The 13,330-nt window shown below is 42.8% G+C and overlaps 1 protein-coding gene across 1 annotated transcript; it reads right to left on the bottom strand.

The window, feature by feature from the left end:
• Positions 1 to 4,637: 4,637 nt before the first annotated feature.
• On the bottom strand, positions 4,638 to 12,686 carry plekha3 (pleckstrin homology domain containing, family A (phosphoinositide binding specific) member 3). The gene is made up of 8 exons (XM_080482297.1): positions 12,361 to 12,686; positions 10,090 to 10,206; positions 9,840 to 9,992; positions 9,247 to 9,368; positions 9,051 to 9,152; positions 8,379 to 8,422; positions 7,739 to 7,833; positions 4,638 to 6,896 (listed from the first exon to the last, which is right to left on the bottom strand). Exons 1-8 carry the CDS (start codon positions 12,398 to 12,400, stop codon positions 6,781 to 6,783), a joined length of 789 nt encoding a protein of 262 aa, XP_080338423.1. The 5' UTR covers positions 12,401 to 12,686; the 3' UTR covers positions 4,638 to 6,780.
• Between the last annotated feature and the right edge of the window lie 644 nt (positions 12,687 to 13,330).

Here is a 13,330-nt window from a genome sequence, read left to right as displayed (position 1 = left end):
AATGTTCAGCATCTATATTTGGGCTGCGCGGCAGCGTGGTGGTGAGCGCTTCTGACTGTGAGGAGTTTGTTTGTTCTTTCTCGGCTTAAGTAGGTTTTTCTTTTTTTTTTTTTTACACAATTGTTTTCAAATGACAAACTTTCGTTGCGCTACGCAACAAAGAGGTTTTTTACCTTCGCCAAGGAAACTTGGGCGAGAAGGTTGGATTGTGGAAAGGATGGAGCGGTGGGATTAGTATAGACTAACTGTAACCAGCAGAGGGCGGTGGTGCAGCTTCGCAAACCCAGGAGAAGAAGAAGAAGAAGGGAAACAGTCATCAGGGACGAAGAGAGCGGCGGGAAACGGTGTAGACAGATAGAAACTACAGCAGTGTTTCAACGCATTGCCGTCTGAAGAAGAAACTGTTCTGTAGTGTTGTGCAGTGGGTTGTGTAGTGGGTTGTGTAGTGGGTTGTTTTTGGATTGTTGTTGTTGGATTGTTTTGTAGTGGATTATTGTGTAGATTGTTTTGTAGTAGATTGTTGTTGGATTGTTGTGTAGATTGTTGTGTAGATTGTTGTGTAGGTTGTTGTGTAGATTGTTATGTAGTGGATTGTTGTTGGATTGTTGTGTAGATTGTTGTGTAGATTGTTGTGTAGGTTGTTGTGTAGGTTGTTGTGTAGTGGATTGTTGTTGGATTGTTGTGTAGATTGTTGTGTAGATTGTTGTGTAGATTGTTGTGTAGGTTGTTGTGTAGTGGATTGTTGTTGGATTGTTGTGTAGGTTGTTGTGTAGATTGTTGTGTAGATTGTTGTGTAGATTGTTGTGTAGGTTGTTGTGTAGTGGATTGTTGTTGGATTGTTGTGTAGATTGTTGTGTAGATTGTTGTGTAGGTTGTTGTGTAGATTGTTGTGTAGATTGTTGTGTAGGTTGTTGTGTAGTGGATTGTTGTTGGATTGTTGTGTAGGTTGTTGTGTAGATTGTTGTGTAGATTGTTGTGTAGGTTGTTGTGTAGTGGATTGTTGTTGGATTGTTGTGTAGATTGTTGTGTAGATTGTTGTGTAGGTTGTTGTGTAGTGGATTGTTGTTGGATTGTTGTGTAGATTGTTGTGTAGATTGTTGTGTAGTGGATTGTTGTTGGATTGTTGTTGGATTGTTGTTGGATTGTTGTGTAGATTGTTGTGTAGGTTGTTGTGTAGATTGTTGTGTAGATTGTTGTGTAGATTGTTGTGTAGGTTGTTGTGTAGTGGATTGTTGTTGGATTGTTGTGTAGGTTGTTGTGTAGATTGTTGTGTAGATTGTTGTGTAGGTTGTTGTGTAGTGGGTTGTTGTTGGATTGTTGTGTAGATTGGTGTGTAGATTGTTGTGTAGGTTGTTGTGTAGTGGATTGTTGTTGGATTGTTGTGTAGGTTGTTGTGTAGATTGTTGTGTAGATTGTTGTGTAGGTTGTTGTGTAGTGGATTGTTGTTAGATTGTTGTGTAGATTGTTGTGTAGATTGTTGTGTAGGTTGTTGTGTAGATTGTTGTGTAGGTTGTTGTGTAGTGGATTGTTGTTGGATTGTTGTGTAGATTGTTGTGTAGATTGTTGTGTAGTGGATTGTTGTTGGATTGTTGTTGGATTGTTGTTGGATTGTTGTGTAGATTGTTGTGTAGTGGGCTGTGTAGTAGATTGTTGTGTAGATTGTTGTGTAGGTTGTTGTCCTGTAGACAGCGTCCCGGTGTGTCTCAGCAGGAACCAGCAGCTCCAAACGAAAAGCAATAAAAGGATTTATCGACACAGTTTCAATCCCCAACAAGCAGCGACTGAATTATCATTTCCTCCATTAAATTAATAGTTTAATATTGTTTGTTTCTCAAGCTGTAAACAAACAAACAAACAAACAAACGTCAAACTGGGCGATACAGACTGAACCCTTTCTTGAGCGCTCTTTGAAAACCTTTTCATTTCAAAACGACCGACAAGGGTATTTTCAGAAACGGAAACTTTACATTTAACTAGATTTGTCATTTCACGTTTCCACTTCCTGTCAACGTCTCCCTGTGACTCTCCACGGCGCCAAGAACACAATCATGTCTATTAAAGCTGATTTAATGTTTCGACTCTTTAATGTCCTTCCAGTGAATCTGTCCAACAACTGTTGAGTCTATACATGAAAATCAGCCACCACACGCTCTCCGCCCCCGGGGGAGGTGAAGTCAGCGTTGGTGGAGGAAGCTTTCACATATTTCACGGTACTCCTACAGTTTAAGGGAACTCGGCGGGTCACGCCGGGAATCGGTTTGTACATTCTGACGTGAATTGGACACGTTAATAAGAGCAGAGTGTTTTACAGCAACTGTGAAGAAAGAAAACTGGAGACAGTCGACGTGTTTTCTTCACAAACCAGTTTGTCTGTTTTCAGGAAGTCACAGTGACAGGAAGTGGGGTGCCCTGGACAGGAAGTCAGGAGCACCTGTAAATCCCCCTCAACCAAAAATAATGTGGTCAGTTGCAAATGAAACTAATTTTGCACTGCGGGAAACATGAGACAAAGAGTTTGGGACCCAATAGTGAACCCTGAGGGACGCCACAAGCAGTGTCCATCAGGAAGAAGTTTCTCAGCCTAACAAACGTCTTCCCGTCCTTTAAATTACTTTTCATCCAGAAACAAACTGTTCCTCCGATCAACACACGGCTCCAGCGCGTCGATCAATATGTGATTGATTTTGTCCAAAGTTTTCAAATCAACATTAAATTCCTCACTTGATTCTATTAATGCCAAAGATGTTTGTGTGAATCTGCGTCAGAGACAAAGTCATTTATGTCGAACTTAAAAACTCAAAAGTTTTCTATCTTGATTTAATCACCTTTTTCATAGTTTTTATCACTTTTTTCCCTTTTGTATACTTCTTTCTAGTGATTATTTATTTTTTCCTGTTTTCACTACTTTTTTCTTGGTTTGTCACTTTCTTGAGTTTTTATCACATTTTTCAAATTTTTATCAACTTTTTTTTATCTTCTTTTTTCTCGATTTACCCAATTTTTCTTTATTTTTTTAAATCTGTCCTCTTTGTATTGTCACATTTTTCTTATTTTATCCACTTTTTTCTTGTTTTATCACAATTTTGTCGAGTTTCATCTACTTTTCAGTTTTTCTTTCTTTCTTGTTTTATCCACTTTTTTTTATTTTCATCACTGTTCTCTTGTTTTTTTCTCCTTCTTCTTATTTTTATCGACTTCCTTTATGTTTTTAATCAACAATTTTCTGGTTTTTAATCTTCTCGTTTTACGCATCTTGTTCTTTTTTTTGTCACTATTTTCTTGGTTTTATCCACTTTTCAATGTTTACTTCTAGTGTTTCTGTAGTTTGTCTTGTTTTCTTCACCTTTTTCTTGTTTTGTCTACGTTGTCATTGCTGCAGAAGCACTTTGTGATATGAAAGGCTGACAATGGTGGTCGTAAGGAAACGGGCCTATAGTTCATGAGACGGCCTTTAATATCTTTAATCTGAATTTTTTGACTGTTTTCACACGGAAGTGATCACCATCAGTACATGTATTCATAGTATTCATTACTTTTTCCTCCATTACCGTGTGAGTCTGGCTTATTCCTGTGAGATTATTATTTCAGGACTGAGATGAGAATGGATCAGTGAGTTCTTTTGTATCAACGATAGCGTTTTTTTTTACTATCTTATAAATCAAATTTTACTCAGAGCAATTTTCATTGGTTTAATCTAATAGATTACACATTCTTTCATTTGGCTTTTATTATTATTGACGATGTCAGGATAGTATTTCTTTTTGCTTATCTTTGGTATTGGGATAATTAGTTTTCAATTTAAAGAAGCGATAAAGAAACACTAAGTTGTTTTGTTTGTGTCAGTGTAGAAAAGAACGCACGACCCCCCCTGCCCCAGTCATCATCATCATCATCATCATCATCACGTGTTTAGTCATCTCTTTGGCAGATTTACATTTTCTGCCCCCGACTCAGAAACCTGCGTCTTTTGCCTCCAGTGACATCAGTGGTTGTGTGTTTGTGTGTGTGTGTGTGTGTGTGTGTGTGTGTGTGTGTGTGTGTGTGTGTGTGTGTGTTGGCAGATACAGTGGAAAGACTTGGCGGCTACTGTAGGTGGAACAAACCGTACACACATGCCATACAAAGAGCCTCTTGTTTTGTGTGTGTGTGTGTGTGTGTGTGTGTGTGTGTGTGTGTGTGTGTGTGTGTGTGTGTGTGTGTGTGTGTGTGTGTGTGTGTGTGTGTGTGTTTTACTAATTTCAAGCTTTAAAAAAAGCATTTAAAATAAATCTCAGTGTTTTTCTCTCGTAACAACAGTTTTCACTTCAAACTGATTTTTGTATATTAATTGATCAATAAATCCACCGATCTGTGCAGGTAAACCTCAACAGGCGACGTCCCGCTGTGTGTTTATTGGTCAGAACTCCTTCCTGTTTGGGTTTCACACCCGATGAGAGTGTTTCCATGAACACGCGGATGTCTTGGTTTCACATTTTACAACTTTCAACAAGTTAAATTCTCTCAACATCCATTTAAAGGAGGGAGTGTAATATCACACTCACGTCCAGATATCTAAAGAATCTGCTCAAGTACTTTATTTACCACCTCTGGGCCTCATTAATACACAATAATAATCATAATAAAGGACAAAGAGGCTTCAGTTTGAACTATTTCTTTATTCAGACAATGAAGATCTGATCTGATACAATCACACACTCACACGTCACTTCGTGCACAAACACTTAAGGCATAAAACTCTGCAGGTTTGGCCACGATGAAGAAGGAAAAACTGCAATATATATACAGTATATATATATATAAAAACTGTCCATCTGCCTTTGTTCTCCTGTACGTTTGTTTATTTTAATGTCCAACGTGAGCCACAGGAAGGACAAAGAAAAGCTTTGAAATCAACATGAAAGAAAGTAAAGAAGAAAGTTGCTGTACGACACTAATTTATGTTCTATTGCAGCAACGAACGTCCGGTTAAGAACAAAACAGACTTTTCTTCGTGGCAAAGCCGCGGACGACCTCCGATCGCAAGGGATCAGGGAGTGAACCCGACAGGCGAAAGGAGTGAGTTTGGCACATGAAAGAGTGAATTCAACACGTGAAGGAGTGAACTCCTGTGTTGTGCAGTGAGAGCTCATAGAGAAGCGAATACTGAGGGACGTAAGTAGAAGTGAAGAGAGGCTGAAAGGCTTAAGTTTAACACACACATATGTACACACACACGCACACACACACGCACGCACGCACACACACTACATTTGTCACCGTCGTTCATTTTCAGTCGAGAAACGAGTGAAAAAAAGGACCTTAAAGTGCAAAACCATCAGTTTCGAACTGCGTTCACCAGAAACGACTGAACGACCTCGTGTTCATCGGTTTGTTCATAAAAACACTAAAACTGTTTCAGGAGGACGAATCACATCAAACTGAAGCTCAACATGAAAAGGAAAAGTTTTTCGGGCCTCGTTCACATAACTTCTAAGTGAAACGTTGTTTTAATGTTCCGTGTTTCTGACATTCGTGTAAACAAGGCCTCGCTTTGCCGCGTCCAACCAAACGTCCAACCAGAGTCACGACGTTCTAAAAGTTCTTTTTCTGACGGTGCATCATCGCACAATCAGAATTTTAAAACACTGCTTTCACCGTCTTCATGTCACCGCACTGTGATGCTACGTATCTGTTAGCTATTGTAATCAGATTACTCCCGTTACAAAAGATAAAGACTTTTTGGCTTCATCACATTGTTTTTCACCGTGAACACCGGAGGAGAAGGACGTTAAAATGTAAAATGGACGGAGGCCGGGGCGTGAAGGCTGGCGCTGTTTGAGTGGATCGACCCGGTTCAGGGTCCGTTGGGTCAGAGTCGGTATGGTTCAGAGTCGGTACAGTTCAGGATCCGTTGGGTCAGAGTCGGTGTGGTTCAGAGTCGGTACGGTTCAGGATCCGTTGGGTCGGAGACTCTACGGTTCAGGATCCGTTGGGTAACAGTCGGTACGGTTCAGGATCCGTTGGGTCGGAGACACTACGGTTCAGGATCCGTTGGGTAACAGTCGGTATGGTTCAGGATCCGTTGGGTCAGAGTCGGTACGGTTCAGGACCCGTTGGGTCGGAGTCGGTACGGTTCAGGTCTCTTCTCACCAAGCAAAGGTAGGAAAACGCACATGCGTGCACACGGTTCAGTCTTTGGAGCTGCCAGGCTGAGAAACATGTGAAGCTCCTCAGAAAAAGTCTCAGACGGCCGAACGGCTCGTCTTCAGTCGTCATGGCGACGGATACGCTGACTGTTGGCACGTTTTGAGTGGAAGAAGAAGAAGAAGAAGGAGGAGGAAGAGGAGCTGCTTTTTGTGTCACAGTCGCTGGATTTCTACATGTTGTCAAACTGCTTCAAACGTTTGGCTCACAAACAAACAAACAAACAGTAAAAGATCTCTCTGTACATTCACTGTGCTTAAAGCAGACCTGTTTCTAAATGTGTCGGGGGAGAAACGGATTCACAGGTCAGATACAATCGTCTGCTTCCAGATCCACTGAATCCACTGGACTGGGTTAAGGGATCTGCTTCCGGCTGAGGAGATCCAGTGGATCCCCGGACCGGGCTGAGGGATCTGCTCTGGATGACTCGTGGGCGGATGTGTGGGAGGCGTCCTTCGCCTCCCAGCAGACTAAAGCTTTGTTTCACGACTCCAGTGTGAAACATCTTGAACACCGAAGGAAAGTGTCGAGGAACATCCAGCGACCCCCCGGCGTGATCGTCACCCGGCTGACTCCAGAGGAGGTGAAGGGTCGTCCTCATATGGACAGGTCAGTGTCCGTGTCGGTGGGCGTGGTCTTGGGGCTGGCGCTGCCTCCTCCGCCTCGCTCCTCGGGTATGGAGGACGGGTCCCCGTTAAGGCTGGACGGCGCTCCTGAAACACAGCAGACACCGACACCACCCTCAGCTTCAAGCTCCAGCACTTTTCATATATTGACGGTCTCAACATCAATAAAGGCGTCGGGACAGAGATGCTTTGACTGATCAACAGCTCTGAATATCAGGATGGGTTATTTCACCTTCTATGTAGAATATTTTTGTTTGGGGGCCGTGTTTAATACCTCTAATGACCTGTGGGGGCCGTGTTTAATACCTCTGATGACCTGTGGGGGCAGTGTTTAATACCTCTAATGACCTGTGGGGGCAGTGTTTAATACCTCTGATGACCTGTGGGGGCAGTGTTTAATACCTCTAATGACCTGTGGGGGCAGTGTTTAATACCTCTAATGACCTGTGGGGGCAGTGTTTAATACCTCTGATGACCTGTGGGGGCAGTGTTTAATACCTCTAATGACCTGTGGGGGCAGTGTTTAATACCTCTGATGACCTGTGGGGGCAGTGTTTAATACCTCTGATGACCTGTGGGGGCAGTGTTTAATACCTCTGATGACATGTGGGGGCAGCGTTTAATACCTCTAATGACCTGTGGGAGCAGTGTTTAATACCTCTGATGACCTGTGGGGGCAGTGTTTAATACCTCTGATGGCCTGTGGGGGCAGTGTTTAATACCTCTGATGACCTGTGGGGGCAGTGTGGAGCAATACAGCTCATGTTTGACAAGAGAAAGGAACAAAGAAGAAAAGGAAATTTTCAGGAAAAGTGGAGTAATAACAAATCTGTGTGTGTGTGTGTGTGTGTGTGTGTGTGTGTGTGTGTGTGTGTGTGTGTGTGTGTGTGTGTGACGTCTTCTTTCCCTGGTATTGAATACGGCCTTACGTTCAGCGTCGTACACGGAGCTGTCGGAGCAGGTCCGGTTCCTGCGCTGCGTCGACCTCTGACCTGTGCCCATGTACTCCCTCAGCACACCCGACCTGAGGAGGGAAAACACAAAACATGGCGAGTGTCCGTCCCGTCTGGCCGCTCACGGGGTTTCAAGTCATCGCCGTACGAAGTGGCTCTCCCAGTTCAAACAACGCAGCCACGCGTTACAGGAAGTGATGGAGCCTCAGACGCTTCCTCACATTTTACACCCCTAATATGTCCTGATACATGAAGCTGCTGCCATGCTGCCACCTAGAGGCCACAGACAACAATGTCTCAGGATGTTTTCAATCAAGATTTATATGATGTGACGTTCAACAACAACTATCAACACGTTTCCTGCTGTAATTATTGCTGCAGAGCAACTTCGGTAAGCAAACCTTTAATAAGTTCATTTCATGTTGCTTCTGCATCAGAGGCGTCAAACATGAAAGATATGGTCCTAAAGACGACTGCAAAAACTACAACGCATCCAATAACTGTTCATTAAGAGTGACTGCTGATCGATCAGGCTTCATGACATCAGACCATCATCGTCTGTCTCTGTGACGTCGAGGCATTAAAACACGACGGGCTTGTTCCCCTGACGACCCACCTGTCAAAGCTGTACGTCCCCGGGTGGCTGATCGACCGCTTCATCTGTACACAAGAACAAACAAACAAACAAACAAAACAGCTTTTTAAATGTGTTGGTTCTATTGAGATGTTCATCGACGCTTTGCTGTTAACAACCGTCTGAATTCTGCTGCTCTAACCTCCGTCCTCTCGAGCTAGAAGCTACGGGCTAACAGCTACGAGCTAGAAGCTACGAGCTAGAAGCTACGAGCTAACAGCTATCGACATTTCTCCTCCTGCAGGAACTTTAGTCCTGTTGTGCTTATGGCTGTGGTTGTAGTTGCTACGGTTGCAATTGCTGTGTTTGTCATTGATATGGTGACTGGTTGTAGTTGCTGTGGTTGCTATGGTGACTGGTTGTGGCTGCTACGGTTGAGGTTGCCATGGTTGAGGTTGCTATTGTTTCTGTGGTTGTAGGTGATGCAGTTGAGGTTGTTGAGGTTGCTGTGGTTTCTATGGTTACTTTGGTTGTGGTTGCTGCGGTTGCTGTTGCTATGGTTGCTGTGGAGGCCATCATGGCCGATGTGGTCTTGGTTGTTGTCATGGTAACAGACATATAATCTGTTGGGACCAGTGGATGGTTGTTGTGAGCGACTGCAGGCTGCTGGGATCACAGCCGGTCACTGTGAGGGTGAACTGAAGGAGAGTTTACCCTCTCAGGCGGGAGTTCCGGAGCCAGGCTGTGATTGGCCAGCGTCATACACTCCTCCAGAGTCCTGATGAAGGTGGAGCAGGTGGCGCTGAGCAGCGACGCCTGGACACAGGAAACATCACCGCCAGTCAAACATGTTTCTCACGGGAACAAAACATCTCAGCACTTCATCGACTCCTCGCGACGCGTTGCCGACCTCAGACGTGGGCGGAGCCTCCGTGTCGGTGGAGTGCTGTGATTGGATGGTCTGGACCTGCTGGACGAGGAGGTCACAGTACAGACGGAGCTCCGACATCTTGGTCTTCAGACAGTCTGGACCTGGCAACACACACACACACACACACACACTTATTCATTTTTAATATATTTGTATTTATTTTCTATAAGAATTTGCTCAGTTACGTGTTTCTCTCACTGGATATGGCAACATTGATCTTATTTGATGAATTTTTTATTTCTCTAATTATTCATTTTTAAAATGTTTTTATTTTAAGATTTCACTTTTACAGTAAGTCGCTTGTTTCCTCACTGGATATGGGAACAGTTCAATTATTTCATTCGGTCTTTAATAATTTTTTATCTCTATATTAATAAATTTTTCATCTGTATAATGTTTAGTAATTCATTTCAGAGAAATTGGCTTGTTTTCAGATGACCGGTTGCCCGTTTCTCTCGCGAGATCTGGCAACACAAGCGGAGGAGTTGATCCTCACGCCTCAGTCTGGATGAATTCTCGGTGCCGGTCCGAAGCGAGCGGCGGCGGTTCGACGTCTCCTTCAGGCCGTTCACCTTTGTTATGTTTGTGAGTGTCCAGAGTTCCCGCTTTGGACGATCCCAACGCCACCAGCCAGCGCTGCCGCTCCGCCGCGTTCACCGCCCGCACGTAGAAGTGCTGCTCTCCGGGGATGATGAGCTCCAGCCGCGTCAGGTCCGTCGGGTGAACTGAAACGCCAAGCAGCAGCAGCGTGACGGAGGAGAACCGGTCAAAGTGCTCGGCGGCGGGGGGAAGGGGTGGCGGTGGGGGTGGGGGGTGTCTGACCTTTGATGTCGCACACGGACATCTTGATGGATCCTTTGCTTCCTTTGCCGACGTCGTCCTCGCTGTCGTAGTACGAGATGACTCCGTTCTCCAACACGAACCAGCGAGGCTGCCAGCCTGGGAACCACAAGGAACCGGAGGAATTGAAACGGCGGCACGACGGAGGAGAAGAAAACAACAACAACAACAACAACAACAAAAAGAAAAAACAGCTCCACCTCCATCTTCTACTCCAGTGGTCTGCAACCCCTGAAGCTTGATCAAAATTATACCTAAATAAACATTTCATCTAATTTTTTATTCTATTAACACAACAGGGTCATTTTTAGGATTCTAAAATAGACGTATAACTAAAAATAAAAGGTAAAAAGATATGAGAAAAACTGATAAAACAGGTTAAAATTACTGGTTTGACAAATGAACTAAAAAAGAAAAAACTAAAAAGCTTTTAAAGGATCCAAAATGGTAGAAATTATCTAAAAAAATGCTGAAATAATCAAGTGAAACTGCTAAATTCTGCTCAAAACAGCTGAAAATGTGAAGAAATGATGATCATCCTCAATCAGAATTCAAAGCTCAGAGATGCAACATAAGATACAGCCTTTTGTACAAACACCTAAACAAACAAACAAACAAACAGTGGTTCCTAACCTGGACACAAGGAAATCCACAATCAAATTTAAGTTTAAAGCTGCTAGATTTTAATCCAGAACTGAAATACACAGAGAAATCTGTAGAAAATATATATTATCTGAATGAATGGATGATTTATTCCTCTCTGATCTGAGCCGTTTCTTTGTGTATTTTGTTTTCCATCTTACCATTTGACTATCCAACAGCTCGTCTGCATTTGATGCTGAGCCTAACAATTATTTCTGTATCAATCAGCCGGCAGGCGGGTGTGTTAGTAACAGCTCTGCAGTATTTAGCACTCTCGCCTCACAGCGAGAAAATCCTGGCTTCGGTTCTGGGTTGTGTTTGGATGGGACTCGTTCTGTGTCGAGATTTTTAAAGATTCAGCTTCTGATTGTTCGAAATCCACATAAAAAATAATTCAGTTTGTGATCCAGTGAGTTATAACAAAGTGAGAAAAAGATAATTAATTGTACTTTGTGTGGGAAATTCCGGCTAAAAGTGGCATTAAGGGAAGGAAATGCATGTAAAGTGTTTAGTTGGAGACAAGAAACCAGCTCCGTTCCGGCGGCTGTGATGGTGAAGATAAAGAGAATTGCAGTGTCTGTTTGTTAATTCATAGAGCATACAAAGGATGTTTAAAAGCCACATTACCCCAAAATTAAAGGGAAGTTTTGAGGTTTTATTGTTTTTTTATTAGGACTTTCCAGCCAAGGGAAATTAAGAGTAGCTATTTATTTCTTATGTCGCGGTACGTTATTTTGAATCACGTAAAGAGTGTTTGTTTGTTTTTTCTGTAAGAAAAAAAAGGCAAAAAATGTGTAAAGGCAACAAAAACTGTATAACTGTAATAAACCTCAGCACATGATTTAAATTCAGCACTGACACACGTGTGTCTTGGTTTTTTTTCCCCCACTTTGTTTTTGTTTGTGTGCTTCTTTTCAAAAGATATCTGCATTTGTGACATATCCAGTTTTTCGTTCTATATCTTTAAAGAGGACGGTGAGCCTGTCATTGTAATCTGTGTGTGTGTGTCAAACGCTCTCATGTCCTGTCAAACACCAACTGACAGAATTAGGAATAAGATAAGATGACCTCCAGCAGACAAAACAACCACACAAGGACTCATAATCACCACAAAGAGATTTTAAAAAGATGCATTTGTAGATGCAAAATGGACTTAATTAAATATAAATGATCAAAGAAAGCCAGAATTAACATAAATAGAGCTGTGGGTGTTTCTGTATTGGTCATTTTTATGCGTGTTTCAGGATGTTATTAGAAATTAATCAGTATCATGTAACGGTTGTTTGACTTTCTGGACCCTGGGAGAATATTTGTCTCTACTGTGGAAACCAATCATGGGAATCCTGAAACAAGAAACATGTGAATTAAAATGAAAACAGAACGAAATATTGCAGCTGAATCCGACACTATCCCCGGAAACGTCTAGAAACCCTGAGTCATGTGTGTGTAAATATCTCATTAAACCGGCTGGTTTCCAATATTAACTTTCGACATGTTGTCAAGTGTCACAGCTGGAGTTTGACACATTCATTAACAACAGCCTTAATAAGTCAACACGTCGCTCGATGCCCGGTCGGTGACAGAAACCAGCCAGACCAACAGATGTCTTACCCGTCATGTAATTCGTCCATTTGTAGAGAATCCCCTCCATTTGTTTTAATTCACATCGGCTAATGTGGCTAGCCTGTTAGCTCCCCGCCGCGGCTAACGTTAGCTCAGCGCCGTCTCCAGCCGCCGCGGTTCAGGAGGAAACGCTCATTGCGGCCTCCCGGGCTCTTTAAAATCATGGCAGCTGCTGGAAATGTGCAGGAACATGACGGCGCTGGACTTGTTCGTGAAGTTCTAAGGTGGCTATCGGCCAGCTGATGAAGAAAATATGTCAACAAAACGCCAGCTTCGCTACAGGAACCCGCAGGGGTCAAAATCACAAAATCAGCTTCGCGACGGGAGCGTGCGGGGGTCAAATTCACCACAGCAGCTTCGCTACGGACATCCCGCACGGCCAAAATCATAGACATAATATACGGAGACGCCTCATTACTCGGAGCAGACGGATCGCGCGGCCGCCATCTTGGATGGGTCCTCCTTACGCCCCCCCCCCAGTGCATTTAGTTCTACTCAGGAACGTGAAGTCCAACTGCAACAATCATAACTTCCCGGATTTTCACACATTAAAAATACGAGCTTTAAAAAGGTTAAGGTTTTTAACAAAGACAGACATGTGGTATGGCATATTAATAAATGTATACATTTATTTTATATGTTAATAAAGAAACCGTTTGATTGTCCATTTGGATTCCTCTCGCTTTCTCACATATGCACGCACAAGATGTGTGTGTTTGTTTATTTTTTCTAAAAACAAGTAAAAAGTGTGTATGTGCGTATGTCTGAAAAAAGTTGCAGAAAACAAAAGATGGGTACTGCTGGACTCCATAAAGTCAAATCTAAAGTCAAGACATGTGACGACACAGTGAAAGAAAAAAAATCAATCCAGCTTTCATATGTCTTAATCTCTCTTTATTGCATTAGAACATACATTTCTCATATATATATATCTATATATATATATTTATATATATTT

The sequence above is a fragment of the Lipophrys pholis genome, assembly GCF_963383615.2.
Source record: "Lipophrys pholis genome assembly, chromosome: 15".
NCBI classification, from domain to species: Eukaryota; Metazoa; Chordata; class Actinopteri; order Blenniiformes; family Blenniidae; genus Lipophrys; species Lipophrys pholis.
The sequence above is the reverse complement of the archived record's forward strand: the minus strand, read 5'-3'. Positions and strand labels throughout refer to the sequence as shown.

Coding starts and splice junctions, on each gene's coding strand:
- plekha3 (XM_080482297.1), bottom strand. CDS start 12,400: ATGGAGGGGATTCTCTACAAATGGACGAATTACATGACGG. Junction 10,207..12,360: donor ATGGACGAATTACATGACGG/GTAAGACATCTG, acceptor TGTGGTTCCCAG/GCTGGCAGCCTCGCTGGTTC. Junction 6,897..7,738: donor CTCCGTGTACGACGCTGAAC/GTAAGGCCGTAT, acceptor GCTGTGTTTCAG/GAGCGCCGTCCAGCCTTAAC.